Here is a 26265-nt window from a genome sequence, read left to right on the forward strand (position 1 = left end):
AGAAATGGTCATTTTAGATGGAGCGGAGTACACAATTATTATAGTTACATTTGTTTTCTTGCCGGACCAAGTTATTTAATAATGATATGAATATCTTGCAATATGGTTGGTGGTGTGTTAGACACTTGATCAAACAAATAACTTTTTCAGAATAAATGGACCCAAGTTGTTTTTAGAACTTGCTTCCCTGCATATTCTATGGACTCCATGAAGATTTAAATCACATCAGATATAAACCATGTTTCAAAGAAATGTACTCAGATAGCCATCCAAATGAAGATGCTCTTTAGTTCTCATTCTCATTGTTGCGAGTGTTGTGAGTGCACGGAAGATAGCTTATGCAATTCATAGTGTTGTCTTTGATTGTATGAGTATTTTGTTTGCCGTTACATTGGGCAATATAATGTTTCAGAGGTCATGGGCCATGATAAGGTAGAGTTTGATGTACCACCATGTGGTGGTCATAAACTTGCAGTGGAAGGATACCGACAAATCGCATAGCATGGCAATATGGTTATTTCCATGACGCTTCCCTATGGCATGTTCTAGGTACGCTTTTTCTGTGACATTATTTGTATGACATGGGAAAGTGATTGATGTAATGCTCAAGCTTCGTGTTATGATACTATCATGTGATTTCCATTGTTTGTTCTTGCGTATGGATATTTGTGTGCTAGCGTTGGACCTTTATTTTCTTTACTTCTAGCGTAATGTGTTTTAAGGTCACACTTTGGTTAGTCCCATATATTTATGTGAAGGATTGCTGAAATGAACTACAAAATTTGATCGTCGCCTTTTCAGCATTCTTTATGTTTAGCATTCTCCTATTGTAGGTTTGCTATTTGGTAGACAATCATCTACGTACTTAAGAAAATGAAATGTATATTGACTTTTGTTATTTATGTAAGGTCGTAGTACAACTGATAATAATAATATATATTGTGACTATATTACATGCTTGCTAATAATAATACCATCTCCAAACATAGCATTTGCATACTGATGAAATGTAGCCTAAGTTCGAACAAGTGTGTCATAGCGTAGCTTATGAATAATGTACCTTTTCAGATTAGTACATGCCATTTTTTGCCCTGAAACTGTAGGTTATAGAAGCTCTTCTGATATTCTATAGCTCATCTTTCGTTTTATTATATAGGTATTACATGGTTAGTGTTTGTTCAGTGAACGGTCAGCCTAACTAGACCTGAAGCTCATACACATGTCCTATCTCGGCGAGGGCATGTGTTTGTGCATACTCCTCCCTGTTCAAGTGCTAACGCAGACAAATGCATTAATGAATGTCTACTTTGGAACTGTGTATTGTCTTTTTGCTGGTAATATATTTGTGTTAGAACATAACCAATGTTAAGTATTCAAGCAGTCATGTGGCGTAAGCATTGTAAATTTGAACTGTTCAAAATATATACATGATTGAAATTTATTATTTCTAAAATAGACGGGCGCGGCAACGCGCGCCTTCATGGTCTAGTATCCATCAAAACATGCTCATCATAACGTCAGAGGTGTTCGGGCTGAACCATTTTTCACCACCTTCAACATGGTGACCACAAGGTGAGCTTGCGTGCGCTGGTAAGCAATGCTTCGCATTCTCTTTCCTGATCATTGGCATGTGTCTGTGTCTTCGGGTCTGCTGTAGCATTTGTATACTTTATCAGAGCAAGGAAGTTTTATAGGCGAGTTATATACGCTAGACTGCTGTCTTTTTGTTTTGTAAACGACGCTCTGTTTTTGTTCTGTTCTTACAACAATATCATGTTACATTTGGTCAGGGCTGAAGGAATGCAGAATTGGGTTGCTTAATTAGTTAATTAATTAATGAACGGGCCAATTCAGATTTGGGTTGCTTAATTAACTCTAGGAGCAGGAGAAATTCGATTGCTAATTGCGTATTGTCACTGTCATGCGTAGTGGCGACATTGTGTTGGTGAAATGGTAATGAAGCCTGCATGATACCATGTTTATTTTTTAATTCCCTGAAAAAAACTTGTTAGCCTTTTGGTGTATGAAAAGCGTGTGGTTCTTGTTACTGTAGCATTTTGTATTGTTGCACGCTTTATATGCAGCAGCATTACAAGTGAGAGAAGAAAGAAATATTGTTTCAGTTGAGAGGTGCATTATTTTTCTCTCACCAAACACTGCATTTTTGTTTTGTAAGGGAGCACTAGTGAACAAGCTCATTCTTTTTCCTTGGCTTCCTGTTGTGATGTCACTTCACTTGTCACCTTGCTTAATATCCCCATTGGCTGCCTCGGGTGCTTTGTCTTTGTCTTTGCCTTTCTTCACCTCTGTCTCCTCTTTCTCCTTGGCTTTCTTCGCTTGAGCCTCCTCTGCCTCCTTCACCTTGGCCGCCGCCGCTTCCTCCTTGGCCTGCTTGAGCGCCTCGATTAGGCCTATCAAGCACACATCCGGGTCCCTCTTTTTCTTCTTCGACATGGGCATCAGGTTCTCTGCAACGTCAGCGGGCGACATGTCGGTCTCCTCGAGCAGGCGCTGGACTTCCCCAAACAGCTCGTGCTCAATGACATCTAGGTAGTTCTTGGCGAGCACCTTGAAGCCCTCAAAGCGGCAGTAGGACATCTCGATGTGCTTGTCCATCCTGCCCCGCCGGATCAGCGCTGGGTCCAGCTTCTCCTTGTGGTTGGTGGTGAAGATGATGATCCGCTCACCTCCGCAAGCAGACCACAGCCCGTCGATGAAGTTAAGCAGGCCCGAGAGCGTCACCTTGGTGGCATCGTCCTTCTCTGGCTCTATCGGTAGCTTGGGCTTGTCATCGTTGTCGGAGTCCTTGTTGCTTGAGGCCTTCTTGTCCTTGCGGCGTTTTCCTGTGAAGTCGACGGAGCAGTCGATGTCCTCTATGACGATGATGGACTTGCCCGTTGTCTCGATGAAGAGCTTCCGTAACTCGGTGTTGTTCTTGACCGCCGTGAGCTCGAGGTCGTAGACGTCATAGTCGAGGAAGTTGGCCATGGCGGCGATCATGGTAGACTTGCCGGTGCCAGGCGGTCCGTAAAGAAGGTACCCACGCTTCCATGCCTTGCCGACCTTGGCATAGTATTCCTTGCTCTCCTGGAAGGCCATGAGGTCGTCGATGACAGCTTCCTTCTCATCGGGGTGCATGGCGAGCGTGTCAAAGGTGGCGGGGTGCTCGAAGGGGACATGGCTCCAGACGCTTTTGCCCTTGTAGGGGTTCCAACTACCACTAGCATTGTTGGTGAAGAGGCGGCGTTGGCGGTTCTTCACAGTGACAGCGCGGCCCTCGCCGAGTACGAAAGGAAGGTAGGAGTCAACGACAAGGTCGCGGTGCCGCTGATGGAAGACGACTCGGTAGAAGCGCCTCTCGTCCCCGCCGGGGTATAAGCTGATGACGTTGGCCTTGGACTGCCTCTTGGAGGCGTACCACCAGATGGTGATCCCGGAGAAGTCGTCAGTGACCTCCTCGTGGTCGTCCACGGAGACCCGGAGGTTCTTGCTGTCCTTGCCGAGCTCAGCCTTGAGCTTGCGCGCGCGGCGGGCGCAGGCATCGCTGAGGTAGGCCTCGACGGCAAGGAAGAAGTCGCTGCGCTGGAAGCGCTCGGCGCCGTACTCGGAAATGGTGATCTGGAGGTAGGGATTGAAGAAGGCAGCGAGCTTGGCGGCCCACGTGGTGAGGTAGAGGCGGAAGGTGGGGGGCACGTAGTTCTGCACCACGGACCAGAGGAAGATGACGGTCGCCACCGCCGATCCGAGCCCCGCCCACCTCTCCACCACCGCCGGTGCCATGGCCGGACCTAGCGCTCCTCTTGATATTGTGTGGATGTAAAGCCGTAGTGACCTGGACTGGACTGGACATGCGTGTACATGTTGCGTATATAATGACATGCGTGTGTGGTGATTTTGCTGAAGTTGAAGCTTAGCTAAGCACGTGCTGTCGTGATCGTTGGGGCCGGAGCAGGTGAGGAGAACCGGCGAGCGTTGATCGAACAGTCCATGGAAACGAGATTACTTAATGGATCCAATGGCAAATGCAGACTTGGCTAGCTCAGTTTTGTAGCCAACCAGATGCGTCAGGATTGCGATTGTTAATTGCATCATGAAACATTTTTTAGACGATTGATTGCATCTTGTTACAACAGGCTAGTATAAAATTTTGCATGTGTATTATACAATAGTAGGTAGCTTTGAAACTAATCAGAGATGCATGAGGTCGGCATCGTGCTGAGTCGTCAGCGAGATGAAGCATGGGTGACGATTTGCATGGTGCTGATGACCCCCGAGGACAAGGCACAGTTTAGCTTTTTTTTTTCTTCCCTGGGAAAGGCACAGCTTAGCTGGACGGAAGACGATCGAGGTGGCTCGCTGGGCCGTGAACGAGTACACCGCTCGGTCGGGCGTGTACAAACCACACCGTGCCGAAAGAAACATTAGTACCACACCGCTCGCCACGAATCCTACGTCACGGTCTAAATAGCCTGGTAGTGACCAACCTATTGCCGACGACGCAAGCATATACACCAGCTTGCTGGTCCAGGGTCTGCCGAGGCAAAAAGCAGTCATGACGTACTTCTGGCCGGGCCAGGCCACGGGCCTGTCACCTGAAGTTGCCTTTAACTCAGCATGAGGGGGGCTAAAAGTACGGATTCACGTCAATCTTCTCTTTTCTTCTGAGCCTTCGCTTTTCTTATACCAACATCTATTATAAAAGTTTGAAGTACAAGCTATTTCAAACATATTAAAAATTATATGAATGTCATTGGGCCACCAAACGATCACTATATCGTTGTCAGAACGGCTCACTGAGAGCCTTCATTTTTCAGCCTCTGCTATTCCTATGTTACTTCATTTGCTGAGATTTTAATAGAACTCGACCTTTTGGTCATCCGGAAATTAAGAAATGACGATTTCTTTTAAGGAAAATCATAAGCTTTATTACGGAATAATAGTTGGCAAATATACGATTATAAGGCTATCAACATTTTTTTGAATCTGGCTATCAACATAGGTTAGAACATTATACTCCCAATAACAGCGGGACCTTGTGCGCACGCGCGCACGCACACACACTTATTTGGGTCAATTCATCGGCAACACCACTGAAATTTCTTTTTTTGACGGAACCTCGTCAAAGGGCGGGGAGCTCCCGCATTGCATTAAGAAGAAGAGAATTGGTCCAGTTAATAAGGGAAACCGGACCTAAAAACCGTACATGGCACGGTTAATCAAGGAAAACCGGCGAAGACCACACACACCCGACTAGCACTCAAGGAACATCGTCCGAGCCGGATACAAGAGTGCCTAGGCCCAAGACCATCGACAACACAACATACCCAACCAAATCAACCTCTGCAACCTCAAGAACACGCCTGCAACCAGATGTGCACTCACGCCTAACCTTCAGAAAAATGCTATCACACATTAACCTCCACCAAGGCACGAATTGCCTGGATCGCCGTCGACGTAGCGGTTTCTTGTACATCCGCAAATAAGACTTCATCTTCTCTTGCACATCCTCCTCGGTGACTTTTTTAGATGTCGTTCCCTTCGGTAGCTCCCCAAAAGCCTCCGCCAACCTATATTCAGCATGCTTGGCAGCCGGGATGTTGGAACTTTTGTTCTTATTATCCAAACGTCCACTAGGCCTCTCGGAACAAGTAGATGCCCCTTCAATCTGCACATGAATTGGTGCTTCGAGCAAGGACCGTGGCGCTGTGCAACTGAAACTACTTAGGAACTCATCCAGCAAGGTGGTTCAAGCCGGACCTTGAGGCATGCCAATGTCATCAAGTAGCTTCCCGGACCCCGAAGACATCATAGTGGTCGTGCCCCCTGAAGAAAGCATCACTGGAGAGGAGACCAAGGGAGGTACCTCTACAGCCAAGCCAGCGAGCAAAACCACCTCAATCTGCTCCATGTCCTTGCTCACTTTGACTATCTCCTCAAACGTTCCTTGCTCCTCCTCATGTTGAATCACCATCTAGTGCAAAACTACATCCAAAGTAGGAAGAACATCTGCACCATAGTAGCCAGTACCTCAGACGAGCAAGCAGCCACACTAGTCTCACTAACACCCTTAGCACAAGCAACAACGAGAGGCGTCGGTTCCTCATGCTCACACCAGGGGGGAGGCAGACCCATCGGCGCCGAGGAAGAGAAAGGTCCCCCACCGATCCTCGTAGTCCCTCCCTCTCGCACCTCAGGAGACCCATTGATGGCCGGCGAAGAAACAACACTTCCACTGATAACCTCCAGCCGCTCTAAGAGGATCGAAACCTGAACTGCCCAACCCTGCAGAGTGAACGCCATGTCGCGGAGAGGCTGAATGACCTCCTCTGTACGAGCGGCAGCCAGGGCTTGCACCTCGATGCGCAGCGCCTCGATCTGAGCTGCAAAGTGGGGTTGCAGCAGCCCCAATTCAGCATCAATGGAAGACTTGACGAGGTCGGCAAGACCTGAGCAGGGGGAGCCGGAGTTGCTACAAGGCGCCTCCTGAACGAGCACAGCCGGAGAGGCAGCAACGGAGGCCCACGAGCAATGTCGCGGATATGGCGGAGGCGCGTGGCAGGGTAGCGCATCCGGTGGCCGACGTGGAGAGGCCGCAGGCGAGGGGAGTGGCGGGTTGAAGCTTGTCTGGACGGAAGGCGCGTCAGGCACTCCCGCTCGCGGTGGCCAGAGATGCCACAACCCAGGCACCTTATAGGGTCGCGGCAGTTAGCCACGAAGTGCTCCGACGCGAGGCAACGGAAGCAGCGGCCATACATTCTCCTCTTGAAGGCGAGGGAGAGACCGACCCCTTTCCCGGGAGATGGAGCAGGCGCCTTCTCCATCCGCGAACGACGCTGTCCCCCACCCTCCACCCAAGGCTGCACAGGTGCCTCGGCGACTAGCTTTGGGGTAGAGTTCGCGGGAAGGCGAGGTGGAGGAGGTGGCAGCAGGAGCTCAGAGCACCCTAGGGAGCAAGGGACGGGAGCCTCCAGCCCTCCAACGGCGGCAGCAAGCGAGGGATCTGGATCTGGATTAGGAGGGCGGAGGGAGCGAGGGGTGGAGGTGGAGTGGTAGCTGGGAGGGCTGCTAGGGAGAGGGAGGAGGAAGCTGAGGAGGCCATGAGACAAGGATGAGAGGAGCTCGGGGATCGAATATGTGTGTTGGTTGAGGCGTACCCGTACTGCTTCATTTACATGAAATAACATCACACGCACGAAACCAAGCCTTAGGATAACTCCAATGCGGATCACGTATTGGACACCACCATTGTCTAAAAAACCTATTGGACATCACCAAGACCTCTTTTCCCCCTCATGCTAGGGTTAGCTTTTTCCTCAGAGGCGATGGCGACTTGGGCTTAGAGAGGACGACCTCCATGATGTTCCTGTGCAACAGGATGAAGCACTGACGACTAATTTGACATGATGGATAGCCATTGCCCGAGTCCATATGGACAAGCCCAACAACCAATATTGGTTTTAGAAGAACATGAGAGCGGGGTGGAATTTGGCCAAGGAGGTGAACCTTCGCCCCTGAACGACAACCTTTACACCTTGCAGTTCTATTGCCTTGACGATTCGAAACAGGTTGGAAGAAGGGCCCTAGAATTTCCGTGGTAATGTCGTGGTGTTGGCGCCATATGAAGGGTTTACAAAACCCTCGTCGACCAAGCTCGATTCTCTGAAGATATGGACCTAAATCGACGACCTACCACACGAGTATGTGTCGTTATTGAAATAACTGGCAGGCGATAAACGGGCGGAACAGCGAGGGTCAAGAAATGCGAGCAGCCGCGGGGCCGAGGGGCAGGAGGAGCGGGCCAAGGGTCGCCGGACGGGAGGACGAAGCTGAGGCGGACGGGTGCCACGCAGTTCGGGCGGACCCCAGCTCAGAGCGGCCTGCAACGCCCCATGAACGGCGGCGACGCAGGCACGACCCATCCCGCGGAAAAGCACCGCCCTTTGCACCGGTCGTCACCTGCGTCGGCGGCAGCCTCCGCGAGCCCGTGCCCGAACCTCGCTCCTGGGAGGTTGAGATGGGGGCCACGCTAGATGGCGCGGCGAGAGCCAGGCGTCGGGGGGGGAGGGAGAAGCGGGGATGGGGGCTCTAGCACCGGCGGAGACGGGGTCGTCATCTGCGAGGTCGGCCCACCGGATCCTTACCGGTGCAGCGCCAAGCGGAGCGGCAGGGGGGGACGGGCAGGGCGCGGGAGGCGGCGGAGGCGGGGGCGCCGGCGAGGAGCAGGCAGCGGGGACGACCGAGGGCAAGGGCGCCGGCGAGTCGCCCGAAGGCGGAATCGCAGGAGCGCGCTCCATAAAGCCAATCGTTGCCTGATACCCCTTCCAGCGGCACCCCTTGATCAGATATCTTTTCTTACTGGAGTATTGGCGAAGGTTCACCTCCAAGTCCAGGCGACCGGCCTGCTTCGTCAGCTCCAGGTGGCCCTGCCGCTCCCCTCCTCGGCCTCCGGGACGGCGGCAGCGGCGCTGGTGCATCGAGGGGAAACCCTCCGCGCTGGTACCCCTCCCCCTGCTCCCTGGGCCCTAGGGTCTTGGGCCGTGGCCTAGTGGGCCGCCAGGTGGTGCGGACTGGTCCGGTGTGCCGTTCCCTGGTCCATGCGCCCGAGGGGGTGGGCCCGTTGGGCCGGCCTACTGCCTCTGGGCCGGTTGCTTGCCCTAGGCCCACCTCCGCCGTGCCTGCCATTTGGCTCCCTTACGGGTTCCCCCTCCGCCCCTCCCCCCCGGCACTCAGCCGCCTCCCCCCCATCCTGTCGGTCTGCCTCTCCCTACCTCGACCGCGCCTGCCGCCCCTTCCCTCGGCCCCCTCCCCCGGCCCCCTCCTCCGGCCATGTCCCGCGCTTGGGATGACGGTGAGGCGCGGCGCAAGCGCCGGTACGAGGATCTCCGGGACCCGCCTCGCCCCTCTCCGGACTCTCTCCGCCGCGAGGAAGACTTGCGCCGGGAGCTCCGCGGCCGCGATCGCGACTCCTCTCGCCCGTCTGCCCGGGAGGATCGCCAGGACGCGCGCTGGTCACCCGACCGCTCCGCATGGCGTGGCCGGTCGCGCTCCCCCCTGTCGCGGGTGGCCGGCCGGCTCGCCGCCGCTCCCCCTCCCCGGTGCACCGTCACGACCGTTCACCCTCCCTGCCCCGGCAACAGCGCCCTCCATCCCCGCGCCCTCCCGCACCGGCTCCGGCTGCCCCCACCCGGAAATATGTCCCGCCCCATGCCTCCTCCTCGGCCACACCCCTCGCTTCGGGTGTCATGGGTGGGGGGCAGCCCCGTGGCCTCCAAGGGCATTTCAAGAAGAAGAAGAGGCGTGGCCAGGGCCGGGCTGTGCAAAACCCGGCCAGCTGCATCCCCGGCTCAACTCCGCTCCCGTGTCCGGTGTCCGGCCCCCCCGGTCCGCCCTGCTTCAACTGTGGTATTGAGGGCCACACTCAAGTCAACTGCGCCAACCCCGCCTGCTGCTACATCTGCAAGGACCTCGGACACCCTGCCCTCTTATGCCCGGATCGGCCGATCCCGGACAAGCTAAGGATGTATGGACATGGGATCGAGGGGTTGGGGTTCTTCCACATTGAGGTCCCCGACATCTCGCCACCCACCCCATCCCTCCAGGCGGTGGTCATAGTGATAGACGGTGTGGCCTCCCCCGAGATGATCGAGGCGGAGCTCAACCACCTGTACCGCCGTCAGTTGGATTGGGCGGTCACTCCCATCTCTGGCACCGAGTTCTCTGTGGTCTTCCCCGACTCCGTCAGCCACGGATACGCCACCCGCAGCGACCAGATCACACTTGCCCTCAACAAACTCATCGTCGACATTTCCGAGCCGATTCTCGACCCGAAGGCGGTGGCCGTTCTCGACACGGCCTGGATCCTTATTGCTAGTCTCCCCGACATCGCGCGCTCTGAGCGTGTCATCCGTCAAATGTCACGGATTCTGGGCAAGGTGGTCGTCGTCGATGGGCTTTCCCTCCGCAAGGAGGAGGAGGTGCGAGTCAAGGTCAAGTGCCTCGACTCCGACAAGCTGCGGGCCACCATTCGGGTCTTCTTCAACGACCAAGGATTCGACCTCCGCATTGCTCCCAAGCCGCCCAACCATGTGGGGCGCCCTCGCTTCACTGACGACGTTCCTCCCGGTGGTCGCTCGGACCCTCACGATGACTATCACGGTCGCCACCACCCCCGCTCCCACCGCTCTGACGACGAGGATGGTTCGGAGTATAGCCCCTCCCACTCCCCTCCGCCGGCGCCCCCGCCCTCTACCTCGACCCAGGGTGGGCGGCCGGCCGGCCGGTCCCTTTGCGACTCTGCCTGAGGGGCTCCTTTCGCTCCTACCCTCGACACCGTTCGCGGAGCAGCAGTCCAGCGACACCTCCAGCGTCGGGCTCGTCGTCATCCCGGCGTCCTCGCCTCGCTCTCCTGATGCGCTGGCTGCGCCTCCTCCGTCTGGTCCGACAGCCTCTTCCCCCGCCCTGGGCTCCCTCCCTGTCCAGCCAGATTCGTCCCCGCCGGCCTCCCCCCGCCCCTCGGGACCCGTCCCATCTCTCGCGACTCCCGATGCACCCGCCCTGGTGCCCTCGCCTGAGTCTCCTGCTGTGGCCCTCGACGGGGTGCCGACCCCTCCACCGCCAGTCCAGATGGCTTCTCCCCCACTACCTCTGGTGCTGCAGGTGCAGGCCGGGCCAGACGTGGCGCTGGCGGCCGCTCCCCCGCCTTCCTCACCTCGCCTGCCTGCGGTCTCCCCCCTCCCCCCCGCCGACGACTACCGCTGGATGTGCGGGTGCCTCCGCCCTGACTACTCCCCTGGCGGCGCCCCCACACCCACCGCGGTCCACGGCCTACACCAGACGCGGCCGGTCGACGTCGACTCCGGTGACATCCTCGCGGGGCAGTGCCCGGATTGACGCTGCTCGCCCGGTTGGCAGCCCCGCCCTTCCCATCTCGGAGCGGGCTGAGCTCCGGGCTGCGGCGCGTAACCTCGAGCCAGGTACCCCGGTCATCCCCGCTTCTTCTGCTACATGTTCCTCTGTGTTGGAGTCGGTCCCACTTGGACATCTTGCCAAGGTCACGGCCGACTCTGATATAGTGTTTAGGGGGAAGTTGCTCCCCCAGAGTCCAGATCGAGGCCATCCGCGCCCGGGAAGTCCTGGATGGCCGGCTGGCCGAGACCCGTGCCCGCCTGGCCTCCTCCTCCTCGGAGGCTAGCGGCCCTCCCCCGGACCCCCAGTCGTCCCGTCTGGCGGCCCCCGCCCCCCTGGAGATTCGGGGCCGCACCCGATCCCGCACCGCCGCCCTCCGCGCGCAAAGCGCCTCCCGTGTCCTGGGGTCAAGCAGCCCCTCCATGGCGGTCTGATGCGGACTCTCTTCTTGAACATCTGCGGGTTCGGCCAGGATGGCCGACGCTGCCAACTCATCGAATACATGCGTGACGAACACATTGACATAGTTGCAATCCAAGAGACCATGCAAACCGATTTCACCCTGGCCGAGCTTGAGCACCTGAGCACCCACTTGTTCGCCTGGCATTGGCTCCCTTCTAGTGGGATCGCCGGGCACTCTGGTGGCATCCTATTAGGTGTCAAGGATGCCACCTTTGAGGTTGGGAGCATGGATAGGGGTGAGTTCTTTGTGAGCATGGAAATCTTCGAGCGCGCACTGAACTTTAAGTGGGAGATCATTATAGTCTATGGCCCCGCCGACCACAGTCGCTCGGTGTCCTTCCTCGACGAGCTCTCGAGTAAGGTATCCGCGGCCCGCTTCCCGTCGTCATCGGTGGCGACTTCAACCTTCTCTGATCTGCAGAGGACAAGAATAGCGGCTTAGTTAACTTCCCACGCATGAAGTTGTTCAACGACTGTATTGCAGATCTCGGTTTGCGGGAATTGGATAGGATTGGTGCCAGGTTCACCTGGACCAATCGCCAGGCCGACCCAACGCGCTCCGTGCTGGATCGGGTCTTGGTATCTCCTGAGTGGGAGTTGAGGTACCCCCTTGCCTCCCTCCGCGCCATCACGCGTATTGGATCGGACCACGTTCCTCTTCTTCTATCCTCTCAGGATGAACGCCCCCCCCTCTGCCCCTAGATTCCGCTTCGAGACGTTCTGGCTTAACCAGAACGGTTTCGCTGAGGCCGTGCGCAGCCGCTGGCTGGAAGCCCGCCTTGCTTCCCACCGATCCATCTCGGCGGTGGATGACTGGCACTTCTGTGCCAAGCGCGCCCGTCAGTTCATGAAGGGCTGGGGCGCGAATCTCGGGAGGGACCTCCGTCTTCGCAAGAAAGCCCTCCTTGACTCCATTCAGGCCCTGGACCTTCGGGCCGACTCGGTGGGCCACTCTCCTGACGAATGTATGCAGCGGTATGACCTTGAAGACCATCTTATGGTCATATACACCGACGAGGAGGTGTATTGGCACCTTTGAGGTACCCAAAAGTGGGTTCTCCAGGGTGACGCGAATACCGCCTACTTCCAGGCGATCGCCAATGGTCGGCGGCGGCGGAATACCATCCCCCTGCTGTGGGATGGCGAGACGCATCTCCAGCGGCCTGCTGACAGTCGTGCCCACGTTGACGGCTTCTATCAAGCCCTGTTTGCAGCCCCCCTAGCTCTTGCGCCACACTTCTGGGTCGGACCGCAGTGTGTCTCGGCCGCAGACAATGCGGCCCTCACGGCCCGTTCTCTGAGGAGGAAGTGTGGCTGGCGATTAAAGGGATGAACCCATCATCCGCCCCGGGACCTGACGGCTTGCCGGTTGAGTTCTTTTAGACCTTCTGGCCCGCCATCAAACAGGAGGTCATGGCCATCTTCGAGGAGTTCTATGTCGGTTCCATAGATCTCAAGCGCCTTAACTACAGGATTATCACTCTGATTCCCAAGGTCCCAGGCACCTCTAACATCCACCAGTTCCGTCCTATCACGATGATCAATGTGATCTTCCGCATTCTTGCCAAGGGGTACGCCAATAGGGTGGCCCCTTTAGCTGACCGAATAAACCACCCGGATCAATCCGCCTTCATTCAGGGTCGATATATCTTGGATGGGGTCCTAGACTTCCACGAACTCCTACATGAGGTGCGCTCCAAAAACCTCAAGGCGGTTTTCCTGAAGATCGACTTCCATAAGGCGTACGACACGGTTAGTTGGCCCTTCCTTCGGGAAGTGCTGCTTAGAAAAGGGTTCGATGATCGCTGGGTATCCTGGGTCACGCAGATGGTGTCGTCAGGTCGCACCGCGGTGAACATCAATGGGGAAATCGGGCCCTACTTCCCCACCTCCTGTGGGGTTAGACAGGGTGACCCCTTTTCCCCTTTTTGTTCAATATGGTGGTTGATGCCCTGGCCTCGATCCTGGATAAGGCCAAGGCCGCCGGCCACATTCTAGGCATCGCCCCGCACTTGGTGGAGGGAGGAGGCGTTTCCCTTCTCCAATACGCCGATGACACCATCATCATGGTTCAAGGCTCGGCGCCTGAGATGTCAAACCTCAAATTTCTCCTACTCTGTTTTCAACACCTGTCGAGCCTCAAAATAAATTTTGATAAAAGCGAGGTGATGATTCTGGGTTATTCGCCCGCTGAGAGCCAGAGCATCGCTAACCGACTTAACTATCGGTTGGGGACATTCCCTAGTACCTACCTTGGGGTTCCCCTTAGTGACTCTCGCCTGTCCATGGCCGACCTTCGGCCCTCAGTGCTCAAGCTTCAACACCGCATCGAGCTGTGGCAGGGCTGATGGCTCTCTAAGGTAGCCCATACGATCCTCATCAACTCGTCCCTCTCCAGCCTCCTCCTATTCACCATGAGCTTCTACAGCTTCCCTGAGACTCTCCACCACGAGATTGGTTCGGTCCAGGCCCGGTTCTATTGGGCGGGCGAGGGTGACAAGCAGAAGTACCATATGGTGCGCTGGTCCGAAATCTGCAAGCCCCGGGACCTGGCGCTCCTCACTCGTTGGCTCTAGCTCATTGCGAATGGCGATGGAGGCCTGTGGTTGCAGATTGTGCACCAGAAATACCTGCGTGGGCAACCCCTCGCCTTCTGCGTCCGGACCGGAGGGTCCCAGTTCTGGCAATCTGTCATTCAGCTACTACCGGTCCTCCGCATTGGGACCTCCATCTCGATCGGAACTGGGTCATCCACGCTGTTTTGGCTGGACCCCTGGGCTGGGGACTGCTACCTCTTGAGCACTGCGTTGGTTTTCCCTTGAAGAGGAAAGGGTGATGCAGTAAAGCAGCTTAAGTATTTCCCTCAGTTTTTGAGAACCAAGGTATCAATTCAGTAGGAGGCCACGCACGAGTCCCTCGCACCTACACAAACAAATAAATCCTCGCAACCAACGGAATAAAGGGGTTGTCAATCCCTTCACGGTCACTTACAAGAGTGAGATCTGATAGATATGATAAGATAATATTTTTGGTATTTTTATGATAAAGATGCAAAGTAAAGAAAGCAAAATAAAAACGGCGCGAGAAATAACTTGTTGTCGGGAGATTAAATATGACGGAAAATAGACCCGGGGGCCATAGGTTTCACTAGTGGCTTCTCTCGAGAGCATAAGTATTACGGTGGGTAAACAAATTACTGTTGAGCAATTGACAAAATTGAGCATAGTTATGAGAATATCTAGGTATGATCATGTATATAGGCATCACGTCCGCGACAAGTACACCGACTCCTGCCTGCATCTACTACTATTACTCCACACATCAACCGCTATCCAGCACGCATCTAGAGTATTAAGTTCAAAAGAACAGAGTAACGCTTTAAGTAAGATGACATGATGTAGAGGGATAAACTCATGCAATATGATATAAACCCCATCTTGTTATCCTCGATGGCAACAATACAATACATGCCTTGCTGCCCAATTGTCACTGGGAAAGGACACCGCAAGATTGAACCCAAAGCTAAGCACTTCTCCCATTGCAAGAAAGATCAATCTAGTAGGCCAAACCAAACTGATAATTCGAAGAGACTTGCAAAGATAACCAATCATACATAAAAGAATTCAGAGAAGATTCAAATATTGTTCATAGATAAACTTGATCATAAACCCACAATTCATCGGTCTCAACAAACACACCGCAAAAGAAGATTACATCGAATAGATCTCCACAAGAGAGGGGAGAACATTGTATTGAGATCCAAAAAGAGAGAAGAAGCCATCTAGCTAATAACTACGGACCCGAAGGTCTGAGGTAAACTACTCACACATCATCGGAGAGGCTATGGTGTTGATGTAGAAGCCCTCCGTGACCGATGCCCCCTCCGGCGGAGCTCCGGAAAAGGCCCAAAATGGGATCTCACGGGTATAGAAGGTTGCGGCGGTGGAATTAGGTTTTTGGCTCCGTATGTGGTAGTTTGGGGGTACGTAGGTATATATAGGAGGAAGAAGTACGTCGGTGGAGCAACGTGGGGCCCACGAGGGTGGAGGGCGCGCCCAGGGGGTAGGCACGCCCCCTACCTCGTGCCTTCCTGGTTGATGTCTTGATGTAGGGTCCAAGTCCTCTGGATCACGTTCGTTCCAAAAATCACGTTCCCAAAGGTTTCATTCCGTTTGGACTCCGTTTGATATTCTTTTTCTGCGAAACTCTGAAATAGGCAAAAAATAGCAATTCTGGGCTGGGCCTCCGGTTAATAGGTTAGTCCCAAAAATAATATAAAAGTGTATAATAAAGCCCATTAATGTCCAAAACAGAATATAATATAGCATGGAACAATCAAAAATTATAGATATGTTGGAATGCTACTTGGCATAATTTCAATGTAATTCTCTTAATTGTGGTATGAATATTCAGATCCGAAAGATTCAAGACAAAAGTTTAATATTGACATAAAAATAATAATACGTCAAGCATACTAACTAAGCAATTATGTCTTCTCAAAATAACATGGTGAAAGAAAGTTATACCTACAAAATCATATAGTCTAGCTATGCTCTATCTTCACCACACAAAGTATTTAAATCATGCACAACCCCGATGACAAGCCAAGCAATTGTTTCATACTTTTGATGTTCTCAAACTTTTTCAATCTTCACGCAATACATGAGCGTGAGCCATGGATATAGCACTATATGTGGAATAGAAGGGTGGTTGTGGAGAAGACAAAAAAAGGAGAAGATAGTCTCACATCAACTAGGCGTGTCAACGGGCTATGGAGATGCCCATTAATAGATATCAATGTGAGTGAGTAGGGATTTCCATGCAACGGATGCACTAGAGCTATAAGTATATGAAAGCTCAACAAAAGGAACTAAGTGGGTGTGCATCCAACTCGCTTGCTCATGAAGACCTAGGGCATTTTGAGGAAGCCCGTCATTGGAATATACAAGCCAAGTTCTATAATGAAAATTCCCACTAGTATATGAAAGTGATATCATAGGAGACTCTCTATCATGAAGATCATGGTGCTACTTTGAAGCACAAGTGTGGTAAAAGGATAGTAACATTGTCCCGTCTCTCTTTTTCTCTCATCATTTTTTTATTTGCGCCTTTTCTCTTTTTTTATGGCCTCTTTTTTTTAGTCCGGAGTCTCATCCCGACTTGTGGGGGAATCATAGTCTCCATCATCCTTTCCTCACTTGGGACAATGCTCTAAAAATTATGATCATCGCACTTTTATTTACTTACAACTCAACAATTACAACTCAATACTTAGAACAAAATATGACTCTATGTGAATGCCTCCGGCGGTGTACCGGGATATGCAATGAATCAAGAGTGACATGTATGAAAGAATTATGAACGGTGGCTTTGCCACAAATACGATGTCAACTACATGATCATGAGAAGCAATATGACAATAATGGAGTGTGTCATAGTAAACGAAACGGTGGTAAGTTGCATGGCAATATATCTCGGAATGGCTATGGAAATGCCATGATAGGAAGGTATGGTGGCTGTTTTGAGGAAGGTATATGGTGGGTGTATGATAACGGCGAAAAGTGTGCGGTATTAGAGAGGCTAGCAATGATGGAAGGAAGAAAAGTGCGTATAATCCATGGACTCAACATTAGTCATAAAGAACTCATATACTTATTGCAAAAATCTACAAGTTATCAAAGCAAAGTATTACGCGCATGCTCCTAGGGGGGATAGTTTGGTAGGAAAAGACCATCGCTCGTCCCCGACCGCCACTCATAAGGAAGACAATCAATAAATAAATCATGCTCCGACTTCATCACATAACGGTTCACCATACGTGCATGCTACGGGAATCACAAACTTTAACATAAGTATTTCTCAAATTCACAACTACTCAACTATCATTACTCTAATATCATCATCTCCAAATCTCAAAACAGTTATTGTAGAGTTTTTATTGGGTCTCTTGATTAACTTCTAAGCCGTGCTTCTCTCGCACATTTGCTAACCGTGTGCGCTTGCCCTAAGCTTCCCCTACCCCAATCTCCGTTCGTCAACCCTCGTTCTTCTTCTGTCCCAGGTAAAAAGCACATGCGTAAGCAGCATGCTCCGATCCGTATTAACGTTTTACATTTAGGTTTTTCATTTGATAGTTATTGAAGCATCAGATCCGGTACAACGACTTCATTCTCTAAAGGAATATAAAAACAATTTGAAAATCTAAACAAGTGTTATAAACTCTGTCATACTACTTTTCTCGAAGGAGTAGATGAGAAGATTTCTGGTAAATTTGTAGTTGTTGCCTGCCTTCAATATGGCTAACATATTTGAAGCTATTCGTTGTCTACCTTCAACGTTGAAACTTGTTTTTAAATTGTTATGATATTCTTGTGTTCTTAACATAGTTTTTCTGAATTATTTAGGTATGATTTGCCCTACCTGCCGCCAACCAGGCGGCCCTTGCGAACCACACCCTGAAGTTCTCCAGGAGTTTGAGGTTATTCTTGATGAAAATTGCTGCAACCGCATGGTTAGTAAGCATCACTAACACATTAGTTGCTTACAACACAGTAGAAATCGTCACTGTCACTCATACCCCCTTGCACCTACACTAGGTTCCCCTGCTGCCACTTCTTCGCACCTGCCTTGTGTTTTCATTTTCCATTAGTTTGCCTGCCTATGCCCTGATTAATATAGTCCATTAGTTTTGCATGCCTATGCGTTGATTACTATAATGCATCTTCAGTTCTAATTAAAATTAGTCAACATATGCCAAAAATCTGTATCCATTAATTTATAATACAATTATGTTGTTACCTGTAATTCTTATCAAAAATTCATATCCAATTTAAGAAAACTTTTAACATTAATAGCACGCGAGTTCAAATTTATACTTACAGGTTGTTATTTGCACTATTTTTTCCAGTATGTACCTTGTAATGTCAGAGCTTTTCTCGCTGAATACATTGAAGAGAGGAAGAAAGAAGCAAGAAAATTGCGTAAACAGCAGGTAGAGCCAGCCCTTCTTACACATGAAGGAAGGTCTTACAATGCTTTGTTAAACATAGGGCGAACTACACAAAGTTCTGCGGTGGTGAGTGGAACATCTTTGCGGCTGATTATGAACTTCGTGCTGGAGACCGCATAGAATTTGAACCAGACGAGGGTCTCAATCTCGAAATACAAACATATCGGGATGACAAAAAGCTGCTTCCATTACCCCACGTTGGTAGGTATTTAATATTACAAACATTACAAACTTATCATCTTTCGTTATATTTTTATATTACAAACTTATCTTCTTTCGCTGTAATTTTATATGCAGGAATCGAACTGAATAATATTAACCCCGTGTTGGATATAGCTTTATCTAACTTTAAATTTTTTTCTTTTTCTAGCTCTCGACGATCTTTCTTCTGACGATTTCGACCATGTTCACTGCTGTGTCTACTCTAAGGATATTGAGCTTACCTACGACCAGACACGATTCTTTCTACAACGCCTTTTCGGAGATACTTTCATCCGTTGTCGTCCATTTGTCCATGTCTTGACTCCCACTAACACCAAAGACTATGTCATGGTTGGTTACAACTGTCCTTGTCAAAATACCAAACGTATTTTGCTAATATGTAATATAAACAATACTGACATAATATTGCTTATATGTAAAATTATAAAGAACCTGTTTATTCAAACCTAAAACAACAAAACTTTTGTTGTTCTCTTAATATGTTGTTTTATCTGTTTACACACAAACCTGAACATGCCAGGAATTATATTACTTCCAATATGAAATTTCTTAATGTTTGTGCACTCACCATATTCAGACATTCTTTTATTTATTGTCCAAGTGACAAATCAGCGGTTTTAATTTCTATTTAATTTCCATTTTCTTCTAGAAAATTCTGAGGAGCGTTGTCTCAACACTGAAGAGATGGGTGGACATGCCAACCAATGACAGGGTAACCCTTGAAGCTCCTAATGAACCTACACATGTCATCACTCCTTCATCGTACTACATCTCCAAAAATGACGGCAGGATGGTAATAGAAAAGTCTTCTTTCAGAGACTTCATATCGGCTGCATCCTTCATTCAAAAGAACGTTGTTCTAATCACTTTCAAAGAGCGCCATGACCGTTCTGTGTCCATCATCATTCAGCGCATTATGTAGATTCCGTCGGAACCAGCACGTAAAATGGAAGCAAACAGTGTATCTCCTAGAATGTTCAATGCTCGTTTCATGATGATGCCTCCAGGAGCAAAACACTGATTACTATAAGTTTGCTAGTTAGGATGGTAGAGTACTGTAATTATTATGGACCATGAGCTTGCTTGAACTATCAGAATGATCTTTTGCAACTTATGTAGCTCTTACGGACACTCAGCTTGCTGTTTCAACCATCGGAATGATCCTTTGAAACAAATCCTGTTTGAACTATCGAAATGATTCATTCAAAAAAATGTAGTTCTTACCCTTTCAAAAGTTCACAATTCAAAAAATCAAAAAACAAAAGGATTCATTTTCAAAAATCAATCGAAACAAGAATCAGTTTGTGATTCAAAACCTCTATCAATGCCATGTTATCAAACTTATTCTAGTGAAACATATCTCAATTAAAAACCAAACAGGACTCCGTTTTCAAGTCCAAACTATATTTACTTCAAATTTACCTAAACACACACTTGTGCACCGATTAACATAAAAACCGTGCCTCCCTAACCAAGGAAGATTATTAATTGAAAAAACCGTTTTCACAAAAAGGCACGACCATGCATCTGCTGAGTGTTCTACCGTTTACACAACTACTTTCACAGCCAAAGATGGATCACGCAGGCAGCACGAAACGAATAAAAAAATATAATGAACAAGAGAAGTGAAAATCTTAAAAAAACAGATAAAGCAAACCCCTGTTTCCGAAATTCTACGCCTGGAACCGCCGCGTGACTAGCAACTGCTCTTTGGCGGTTTCCTTTTTTGCACAACAAAAGAACCCTTTCACTTTTCCGACTCCATTTCATCCTCTTCCTCGAAAGTTTCTCGCCGGCCGCAGTTCACCACCGCACACCTCCAGCCATGGACGACGGGAAACTAACAACACTCACCGAACACATCACTGCCCATGGTACAACCGTGCTCGAGGTGGTGTACACCAACGACCCAAGGACCGTGGAGCGGATCATCAAAAAGTACGAAGAATGGCTAAAGGAGGAGAAGAACAAGTTCGTCGGCCTCGACCTCGAGTACACACGTAAGAGCAGTTACATACGACAAGGGATCGCCATCGTCCAACTTGCCATGCGCGAGCATGTCCTTGTATACCACTACTGCAGATCCGAGCGCTCCCAGGCGTTAGTTGACTTCCTGCAACGGAAAGCGGTAACTTTCACTAGCGTCGATACCAGGAACGACAAGACCATGCTTGCCCGCGCATGGATCAAAATTCTAGACGAGCACCACGTCGACCTCCAGAGGCTATTCTGCATCAAGGGTGGTGGAGAAAGGGACTCCATGGGTGACCTTTCAGCGGCCATCATCGACCCCTCATACAAGAACATGAAGAAATCATTCCCAAAGGAGAAGCACCAGTTCTGGGACTGGAAGCCACTTTCCCCGATACACCTTGAGTATGCGGCAAAGGACGGGTATGTTAGCTACGAGTTGTACCATAGAATCCTAACCATCAAGAACGGGCTACGTCACCTCCACCAACAACCAATGAAAGAAAGACTCCGCCCACGTAAGAGCAATGACGAGGGATCTTCCAGCGGCTGGAAGCGCCGGAAGGGAAACAGTGGTTGGTAAATTGCGAGAAAATGGATGTCTACATTAAACTAGTAGGAACTACTATTATCATAATTTGGATTGTATGAACCTATGTTGTAAATATGTTTGTTGTTGCTCAAAGATGCTGTGTGTATTGTATTACTATTTTACGTTTGAACTTTGAACACAGTGGTGTGCTCATGTACAAATGCATACTACGTTTTGCATGTCTAAATGCAATTAGTAAGTTATGTTCCAGTACTGAGCAAGCATATATTGTATCCATGATTATAGAACGAGAGATATCTCGCACGATATTGTATTATAATTTTCATACTCAACCTTTACAAGATGCATCGTGCATTTACAAGAATATGTGATGATATCGTTGTAAACTTTCAGTACAATGCTTATTAAACATTGGCGTGAACAATTCATAAATATTGCAGAAGATCATTTGGTACACAGTCACAAGCGACGAGAACTTTGTTACTTTAACCACGTTGAAAAAAAATCCTTGCCTCCATTTCACATCAAACACCGCTCCGTCCATTCAGAACATCCTTGCTATTGCACACAGGTTCCTCTCCGTACACCAGTTCTGCACGATGCCACAAAACTACACTACTGTGTGCAACTGACCTATGTACAAGCGTGGCTCACTAAGTGTCTACTCAATCCATGCCTGTGGTGTCACGCACCCGTGACCCTAGAGACTTCACACCTATGCATCCACAACCGAGCCCCTCTAACCAGATATTCGGACCGATGCCTCTACTGCCGTACATCTGTGCCTCTAGAATCTTGACAGCAGCAAGAGGGTTCAAAACCGTGCCTCCACATAACCGTGCTTGTACTGACTGCACTTCCGTGCCTCTATTTGCTTGATCAATGTGCCTCACATGAAACGCATAGTAACTCTACGTGCTCCGCACGCGTGATCGCCAATGCAACTTTGGTGCTGCACAGACGCGTCTCTTAGTATACCCGTACCTCCACAACCGTGCTTGTACTGACACTAGTGGAAAAAGGGTCATCTGTCCCGGTTGGTAAGGGCCATCTGTCCCGGTTGTTGAACCGGGACTAAAGGGTCATTACTAATGCCCTAGGCCTTTAGTCCCGGTTCTTATGCAAACCGGGACAGATGGGCCTCCACGTGGCCGCTCCGGCAAGCCCCGGCAGGAGGGCCTTTGGTCCCGGTTGGTAGCACCAACCGGGACCAATAGGCATCCACGCGTCAGCATTTCAGGGGCCGGGGTTTTTGTTTTTTTTTTTTTTAAAGGGGGGGTTGGGGGTTTTGGGGGGTAATTTAGGTTGGTATAGGTAGCTAATAGAGAGATGTGTCCTCTCTTATCTCCGTGCTACTGCTACTGCTATGCCTAAACATGACTTAGATTGAAGTGAGGCAACATGCGATGCATGTCAAAAGTACTACTAATCCTAACTTGATCAAGTTTGGATTGTACTACTTTCGACATGCACCACATGCATGTTGCCTTCACTTCAATCCAATCCATGTTCATTTCATCCACAGATATATAATAACTCTTCATGCTCGCATCATGCATCATCATAATAACAAGTCCTACTAATCATCATACAACTTCTACTCGTTATTAATAACAAGTCATACGATCATCAAACTGATAGTCATCGAACCAACCCTACTTTGTTCTTAGCACAAGATCATCAGTATTAGGTAGGACCTAAGTACCCTCTTTAAGGTAAAATAGCATAAAACAATATAGACCCTGACAATCCATTATGGAGAATGGAGATCATCCTGTCTCCAATTCCTGCGCTTCGCTTCCTTTTGCTTCCAAGAACCTCCTTACGACTGTCCATACATTTTTTCCATTTATTGATTAGCATGTCTCCACTTCTTTGAGAAATCCGGTATGGACAGTTGAGATTCGTAGGATGACCTGGATATATGTTCAAAACACGAAGGCTGCCATTCTAATACATCAAATGAGGCACACAATCCTCTGGGATTCTCTGTTGAAAAAATAGTAATAACTTCATAGTTAGCAATGATGTACTAGTTTTAGAAATATGCAAAAGATGCACGGATGTCGTAATAGTAAAATATCTTACCAGGGTATCTCCATGGTAGTTACCGTAGTTCAACACATGCACTAGTGGCACGTATTGACCATAATGTTGAGGAGTTTGATTGTAGATATTGTAATTCTCAATATCAGTACAAAATCCGACCAGATGATTTTTCTCCTGATAAGTTAATTCGGAGCCATCGGTGTAGTGGGTTTTGTCTACCATGTTCGGCACATTGTTTGAACAATCAAAATAAGCTGTCAATGGAAATAAGCCACTAGTAGAAAACAGGGGATTGGTTCGGCCCTCGTAATACCATTAATCCCGGTTCGCTCACGAACCGGGACCAAAGGAGGCAACTGTCCCGGTTCGTGAGCCCAGGGGGCCGGCCTGGCCACGTCGGCCACTGGTCCCGGTTCCACGCACGAACCGGGACCAATGCGCCTCGCCCCTGGCCCATGACCAGTTGTCCCGGTTTGTGCCACAAACCGGGACTAAAGGGTTGGTCCTCGTTGCGGTCAGAGTTTAGTCCCACCTCGCCAACCGAAAGGCGCTCACACCGGTTTATAAGCCCGTCCCTCTCTGCCTTGTTGAGCTCCTCTCAAAATGAAAATAGATGCCCTTATACAGGGAATTTGACATAAATTCAGAGTGAATTTCTTTGAAATTCATAGAAATTTATTATGAATTTAGGTTGAATTCTCTCTATAGGCGCATCTATGCTCATTTTTTTATGTTGGGGTTGGCGATCTTTACAGACTTTTTGTGTGTTGAATATGCATCATTCAAAATCAGTCTCTGCTTTGAATGGTTAATTTTGAACACACAAAAAGTCTGGAGTTCAAATAAGTTCAAGAAAATGTAATCCCCTTGTAACAGATGAGTTTCCGTATGAAATCCTGATACTTTGAAAGAGATTGTCCGTTTTGTACACGAAGTGCATCCAGTTTTTGCCATAACCCTCTCAACTTTCTTGCACATGCTATGTGGATGAAATGATGATACCATGCCAACTTTCAACCTTTTCAGAGTTCATTTGAAATGCTTTTCAATTTTAGGGTCTTATAGCTCAAAATAATTAGTAAATGCATGAATAATAACAAAAGAAGTGAGAAAGGATTGAAAAATGATGATGTGGCTTTGGATGGTGCATTTTGAACACACAAAAAGTCAGGAGTTCAAATAAGTTTTAAAAAATGAAATCCCTTTGTAACAGACGAGTTTCCGTATGAAATCCTGATACTTTGAAAGAGATTGTCCGTTTTGTACACGAAGTGCATCCAGTTTTTGCCGTAACCCTCTCAACTTTCTTGCACATGCTATGTGGATGAAATGATGATACCATGCCAACTTTCAACCTTTTCAGAGTTCATTTGAAATGCTTTTCAATTTTAGGGTCTTATAGCTCAAAATAATTAGTAAATGCATGAAAAATAAGAAATGAAGTCAGAAAGGATTGAAAAATGATGATGTGGCTTTGGATGGTGCATTTTGAACACACAAAAAGTCAGGAGTTCAAATAAGTTTAAAAAAATGAAATCCCTTTGTAACAAACGAGTTTCCGTATGAAATCCTGATACTTTGAAAGAGATTGTCCATTTTGTACACGAAGTGCATCCAGTTTTTGCCATAACCCTCTCAACTTTCTTGCACATGCTATGTGGATGAAATGATGATACCATGCCAACTTTCAACCTTTTCAGAGTTCATTTGAAATGCTTTTCAATTTTAGGGTCTTATAGCTCAAAATAATTAGTAAATGCATGAAAAATAACAAATGAAGTCAGAAAGGATTGAAAAATGATGATGTGGCTTTCAATGGTGCATTTTGAACACACAAAAAGTCAGGAGTTCAAATAAGTTTAAAAAATGAAATCCCTTTGTAATAGACGAGTTTCCGTATGAAATCCTGATACTTTGAAAGAGATTGTCCGTTTTGTACACGAAGTGCATCCAGTTTTTGCCGTAACCCTCTCAACTTTCTTGCACATGCTATGTGGATGAAATCATGATACCATGCCAACTTTCAACCTTTTCAGAGTTCATTTGAAATGCTTTTCAATTTTAGGGTCTTATAGCTCAAAATAATTAGTAAATGCATGAAAAATAAGAAATGAAGTCAGAAAGGATTGAAAAATGATGATGTGGCTTTGAATGGTGCATTTTTAACACACAAAAAGTCAGGAGTTCAAATAAGTTTAAAAAATGAAATCCCTTTGTAATAGACGAGTTTCCGTATGAAATCCTGATACTTTGAAAGAGATTGTCCGTTTTGTACACGAAGTGCATCCAGTTTTTGCCGTAACCCTCTCAACTTTCTTGCACATGCTATGTGGATGAAATGATGATACCATGCCAACTTTCAACCTTTTCAGAGTTCATTTGAAATGCTTTTCAATTTTAGGGTCTTATAGCTCAAAATAATTAGTAAATGCATGAAAAATAAGAAATGAAGTCAGAAAGGATTAAAAAATGATGATGTGGCTTTGAATGGTGCATTTTGTACACACAAAAAGTCAGGAGTTCAAATAAGTTTTAAAAAATGAAATCCCTTTCTAACAGACGAGTTTCCGTATGAAATCCTGATACTTGGAATGAGATTGTCCGTTTTGTACACGAAGTACATCCAGTTTTTGCCGTAACCCTCTCAACTTTCTTGCACATGCTATGTGGATGAAATGATGATACCATGCCAACTTTCAACCTTTTCAGAGTTCATTTGAAATGCTTTTCAATTTTAGGGTCTTATAGCTCAAAATAATTAGTAAATGCATGAAAAATGGTGCATGAAAAATAACAAATAAAATAAATAAGTAATTAGAAACAAAATAATATAAACTTTATTAAAATATATAAGTAGAAACAAAATAAAATAATTTTTAATAAAATTTATGAAACTAAAATTAACAAAGTATTTTCTGTTCAAAACATTATAAGAAACCTCTAGTATTATTGATACTAAAATCATATAAAATTGATGCAACTAAAATTATCGAAGTATTTTCTGTTCAGAATCATTAAAAGCAAAAAGAATTTTCATAAAGAACTCTTTTTGATAGAAACTTTAATAGCAAAAATAATTATCATAAAGTAAAAT

General features: G+C 48.3%; 2 protein-coding genes across 2 annotated transcripts; one reads left to right on the plus strand and one right to left on the minus strand.

The window, feature by feature from the left end:
• Positions 1-922: 922 nt before the first annotated feature.
• On the minus strand, positions 923-4772 carry LOC141027873 (AAA-ATPase ASD, mitochondrial-like). The gene has a single exon (XM_073505419.1). It carries the CDS (start codon positions 3877-3879, stop codon positions 2233-2235), a length of 1647 nt encoding a protein of 548 aa, XP_073361520.1. The 5' UTR covers positions 3880-4772; the 3' UTR covers positions 923-2232.
• A 15651-nt stretch (positions 4773-20423) lies between these two features.
• On the plus strand, positions 20424-21152 carry LOC141027526 (uncharacterized). Its single transcript, XM_073504591.1, has one exon. The coding sequence runs from the start codon at positions 20424-20426 to the stop codon at positions 21150-21152; it is 729 nt and encodes a 242-aa protein (XP_073360692.1).
• Positions 21153-26265: the final 5113 nt, after the last annotated feature.

This window comes from Aegilops tauschii, chromosome 7, assembly GCF_002575655.3.
Source record: "Aegilops tauschii subsp. strangulata cultivar AL8/78 chromosome 7, Aet v6.0, whole genome shotgun sequence".
Classification (NCBI taxonomy): Eukaryota; Viridiplantae; Streptophyta; class Magnoliopsida; order Poales; family Poaceae; genus Aegilops; species Aegilops tauschii.

What these genes read in the sequence shown, in the direction of transcription:
- LOC141027873 (XM_073505419.1), bottom strand. Translation starts at nt 3,879, where the DNA reads ATGTCATTATATACGCAACATGTACACGCATGTCCAGTCCAGTCCAGG.
- LOC141027526 (XM_073504591.1), top strand. Translation starts at nt 20,424, where the DNA reads ATGGACGACGGGAAACTAACAACACTCACCGAACACATCACTGCCCAT.